This window comes from Numenius arquata, chromosome 23 (assembly GCF_964106895.1).
Source record: "Numenius arquata chromosome 23, bNumArq3.hap1.1, whole genome shotgun sequence".
Lineage (NCBI taxonomy): Eukaryota > Metazoa > Chordata > Aves > Charadriiformes > Scolopacidae > Numenius > Numenius arquata.
The window spans coordinates 1,419,383-1,424,707 of record NC_133598.1 but is presented as its reverse complement, the minus strand read 5'-3'; the positions used below and the strand labels follow the sequence as shown (position 1 = coordinate 1,424,707).

At 55.5% G+C, this 5,325-nt stretch overlaps 1 gene segment (V, D, J or C); it reads left to right on the top strand.

Moving 5' to 3' along the window:
• Positions 1-587: 587 nt before the first annotated feature.
• On the top strand, positions 588-3,687 carry LOC141474951 (T cell receptor alpha variable 4-like). The segment is given in 3 exon segments: positions 588-639; positions 1,492-1,839; positions 3,593-3,687. Coding segments are annotated over 3 exon segments (495 nt in total).
• The last annotated feature ends 1,638 nt before the right edge of the window (positions 3,688-5,325 follow it).

Below are 5,325 nucleotides of genomic sequence, written 5' to 3'. Positions count from 1 at the left end.
TTCTCTGTGGAAGTACTTTTGATGTGCATGATATCGCAGTATTACTGGTGCCACAGGGAACCTCCAGCTGTGGGCAATCGCACAAGAAGGCTGTGCCATCAGAAGCAGCAATGCTCTCAGTGGCAGGCCAGGAGAGGGCAACACCAGGGTGCTGAGCCCAGCGAGGTCTCCTCCCTCTCGTGCCCCATCCCATTCTTATGACCACATAACTTAAAGGACATTTTGGGTCTCCCCAGATGCCAGTGAAGGAGGGACATGAGGAAATAGATTATGGGGGCAAAGGGAGGACATGGTGTTTCAGACCTCTTCTCCTCGGTGCCATCCCTGTGCCGTCCCTCCCACTCTGGACGGGTGGGCTGCAGTGGGTCGCTACCCCGAGGAGAGGCCCGCTGCCGCCGCCCTCGCCTCCCCTCCGTGCCCCGTGACGGCCCGGGCGAGCCCCCGGGCGGCGCCGGCGCAGGGCTGAGCCCCGGGGCGGAGCTGGCGGCGGCGGAGAGGAGAGGAGGCGGCGGAGAGGAGGCGCGGCGGCCGGAGCAGAGAGCCGGGGCTGGCGGGGGACAGCGAGGCGCGGGCGGCGGAGCGGCGGGATGCGGCGGTGCCGGGGCGCAGGGCTGGCGGGGCTGGCCGCGCTGCTCCTGGGTGCGTGGGGCTGGCGGCGGCGGATGGGGGCCGGGGCTGTGCCCGGGCTGTTCCCCGGGGAGCCCAGCGCCGACTCTTCCCTCTCCTTCCTCAAGGGGTCTTTCCCCCTCCTGCCTCTCTGCCATCTTTTTTGCCCCTTTCTAAACCCTCCGAGTCTCCTCTTGCTGTTTTCCCCATTTCTTCACCACCTCTGTCGGTATGAGCCTGCTTGCATGTACAGCTGATTTTTCATGCAACCTCTCCTTCCTCTCTGCATTCCACAGTTCTTATTGTCCTGAATACAGTCCTCTGTCCTTCACTGTAACAACTCCTCTCTCTGTCTACTCTTCCTCTCTTCACTCACCCATCTTCTGACCCATCTCTCCATGCATCTACCATCCTTCAACTCTCTTCCTACTCTTGGAGAACCCTCTCTCTTCTTGCCCTCTGCCTCTCTCTTAACTGTAGGCGTAAGTTTGCTTTTCTGCATTGTGCCATTATTCCACACATCCACTCATACCCCTCTGTGTTCTCCATTTAATATTCTTCTGAGTTCAGCATTCCAGCCTTCCCTGTAACACACTCAACTTTCCTTTCCCTTCTGCCTCTAATCATTCATCCATCAATCCATGCACCTGGCTCTCATTCTATCTCTCCATGCAACATTTTAAATTCCTCCCCCAGACTGCGCCCTCTCCTCTACACAGCCACACCAGGATGACTCTACTTCCCTGATGATAAGCACCTTGTCCCCATTTCTTCTGGTCTAGCACTGTCTCCCTGTCATGCTTTCTAATGATTTCTTCGGAATAGAGCCATCACAGCTGGGTGATCTCAGTTGATTTTTGGCATTTCTTTCTCCCTTCTCTCCAGTGGCTGTGGGCAGAGCCCAGGTGCAGCAGGAGGCGTTTGCAGAGACCACCGAGGGCACCGCCATCAGCATCAACTGCTCCCACCCCAACATACAGACCGGGGACATGATCTACTGGTACCGTCAGCTCCCGGGCCGAGGCCCCGCATTCCTCGTGAGCGCTCACAAAGACTCCAAGGAGCTACCGGACCCGCCGGGGTGGCTGCGGGTGGCGGCAGACCGCCGGTCCAGCGCCCTGTGGCTCGCCCGGCCCCGGCGCGGGGACGCGGCGGTGTATTACTGCGCCCTGGGAGACACGGGGAGAGGAGCCGGGGCTGCGGCCGGGCAGGAACCGCCGCGGGCGGGGCCGGGCGTGTGTGTCGGGGGCGGGGGGACATCCCCGGGCGGGCCCGCCAGGGGGCGCTGCCGCTCCGCCCGCCGGGGCCGCCTCGCCCCGCGCCCCGGGGCACTTCTCCCGAACCAGTGGCTCCGGCTCTGGCACCGGGCCCCTCGAGGGATGTGGAGCTCAGGGGCATCTTCAGGTGCTCCCCACGGGGGGTCCGTGGTGACACCAGGATCTTTTTTGACAGGAGTCAGCACCTTTGGAATTGATGCCCAGGAGACAGGGGAAACGCTTGCACTGAACAGACTGAGCGCAGCCTCAAGGGATGCCAGGTTCCTACTGGATGAGTGAGTCAGAGAGAGATTTGCTGAGTTGCCCTGAGGGGCTGGAGGACTGAGGTGAGTGAGAGCTGGCAGGAGGCCTCTGAGAAGAGACTGTAGTTCTGCAGCCAGTCCCCGGGGAACCATGTGTGGTTCAAGCAGCTAACAGAGGTGGTCAAAGCCCATGGGCAGTGGCTTCCGAGGCACAGAGTGAAAGATCAGCCCTGCTCCCTGTTCCATCTGGACTTGATAAGTGTGTCTCCAGGGAAGTACTGGCAGGTGGACAAACATGGCAGAGCAACCAGCATGGCCAGGCCAACTCATGCATCAGACACATGGTCACATGTGATTGGCACCTCTCATCCCGCTGTCCATCTGTCTTCCCTGGCTTGTTCCAGGACTAGCTGCTGTGGTCCTTCTCTTTGCTCGTATCTGCTCGCTCCCCTAAACATCCCATGTCTCGCACAATCCAGAAAAATTTTATACTTCATTCCACAAGGGGTTTGGTCCCTTTTTAGAAAGAGATACCCTTGAGTTTATAAGATGACCCTCTCTTCGCACTCTTCTGGAAGGCGTCCTCCCCAGGCAAAGGGGTGACCAGGATACCTGCAGGGATGGGGAGTAGATGTCAGTGATGAAGAGGCCTGTGCTGGATGTCCTCCAGCCAGGGAGAGATGGTGTGTCTGAGTCGGGGTGGGATGTTTACAGCAGGTGCTGTTTCCAGAGAAGTCTCCCTTCAGGGATTTCAGTGGGCCCAGCATTTTCCTGCGCCACTTCCATAGGTCCCCTTCCACAATAGAAAGATGGTCTCCAACACCTCTGTGCGTAAAAAGAAGAATTTAGAAAGTTTCTGGACACTTTGCGCTGACTTTAAATTTCTTGAGAAGACAAAAATAAAACTCAGAGACTCGAGTCCACTTGGGACAATAGTGAATTTTCTCTTCTCTTCTCTTCTCTTCTCTTCTCTTCTCTTCTCTTCTCTTCTCTTCTCTTCTCTTCTCTTCTCTTCTCTTCTCTTCTCTTCTCTTCCTAGTTGTATTTGAGCAGCCCCAGCCTCTCTTCTTGCCGCCTCTCTCTGCTGCTTCCCTCTCCCCTCTGCACAGGAATTGGGCAAGTCTTCAAAGTCATCTTCTGCCACTCTGGCTCCCAGCAAAACTCCAAGCAGACCATAAGGAATGTCCATCCCCAAAAGGAGGCTTCAAGCCTCCCACTGGCTTGCTGCAATCCCCAGGCTGCTCACTCGAGGACACCACTGATCAGGCTCCCCAGCCACAGGACATGCTCAAGAGGACTTTTCGAGGGAGAGACAAAGCCAGGCAGGCCTCTGGCTCTGGAGGAGCCCATAGCACTGTGTACCACACTCTGCTTCCCCTGAGGACAGTGAAGAATCCCCTTTGGGCTCCAGTCTGGTCACCCGAGACTAACACCTTGCTCACTGAGTGCTTGTGACTCTCCACACAGGGAAGGACAACACAGAGAAGGAGGCTGGGATGCAGCAGAACTTTCATACCACAAAGGACAAAAGTGAAGTCACTCTGAGTGGAGTGTCACTGTGAAGAGAGCACGAGGAATGGTGGAGCTTTGGTGCCCTTTGGCTGTAGCAGAGCTCCTTTAGGGCGTCTCTCAGCTTGCCCTGAGGAGGGAGAGGTGCAGCAGGTGCCCCCGAGGCTGGCCTGGGCAGACCAAAGGAGATCAGAAGCCAACATGAGAGGAGAGGGAAAGGAGAGAGCAGAAGGAGGGAAAGGCAGACATGAGCCATGCTTTCAGCCTTCCTCTGCAGAGAGAATGGGAGATGCTCAATGTCTGCAACAGAGAGTGGCCAGGAGCTCCATCCTGCCTTCACTCACATGTCAGCACACATTAAAACTTATGTGCATGCACACCCAGTTACACAGGAACCCTCCACACGCACACACACTCACCCGCATACTTGTCATCACATAAGTGTTCACACGCACTTATTCACACTTCCACACTCACATGTGCATGTACATATATATGCAACCTCTTGTAAAAACACAGACACACACGTACCTATCTGCACACACATGTGCCCACGGAAATAAATTAACACACAATGACAAGACACACACTCACTTGCTTACCTGCAAAAATGTGCGTGGATGCAAACACGAGCACAGACACACACAGAAGTGCCCTTCTTCACACACACAAACAGGCAGACACTCACTCTCACATGTGCATTTGCAAATGCCTACACAAATGCAAACACGGAGGCACAAATGCGCCCTCAGGCACAGACAGAGGCAGATGCACAGGAGGAAGCCCAGCCTCTCCCCACACTCTGAGAACCAGGACTCCACCGGCAGCTCTCTGCCCCTGTGCCCTGGCAACTTCAGGCAAGTCCATGTGTGAGAGACAAAGTCAAAGCTGGAGACCATCCCAAATGCTGTGGCTCCAGGGGTTCTCACTTTACAAGTCAAAAGAATCCTGGAGTCTGACAAGAACCAGCCCATCCCTGGTGATCTCTGTAGGGTAGTTGTGGAAGTCTGGGACCAATTCCAGCTTCAACGCAGGGAGAGGTGACGTCCTGACATGCTCATGTGGCAGCAAAGGGTTGTGTGTGTGTGGTGAGACCTGTGCCCTGCCAATGCTGGGGGTGGGACACTGGAGAGGAAGGTGGTTGGATGAAGCTGCCTTCAGATAAATACCCTCTCTTCAAAAGACAAACTAGTATTAATTGGCAGGTGTCATCAGGAGTAGATTTGAGCTGCCTGAGCCAAGCCCTGACATCTGCCAGTTAACCTGGCTTATTCAAGATAACAAAGCTGCTCTGCTGAGGTGATCATCTCATCTGCTTTAAGATGACCAGGCCCTCACCTGGCCTAGAAGGCTCCCACTCATGTGCCCCCAGCTGTGACCTGCCTCCCTTGGAAGGAGTCCAGCTCCCAGCTGTGCTCTGCAGGTGCAGCATCAGGAAGCAAAGTGCCAGCCAGATGGCTTGGTTAGAATTCTTCTCCAAAAGCAGCTGCAGCATTGCTTAGGCTAAATCAGATGCTTCTCTTGTTGGCCACCAAGGACTTGGAATGGGTGACCTGCACAGGTCCAGTCCAACCTAAATTATGCTGTGGAAAGAGTAAAGATAGTTGGGTTGGTTGGTTTATTAAATGCTAAAAATAAGGAAAGGACAAATGCAGATCCTACCTGTGCTGAGGCAACTGAAAATGGAAGGG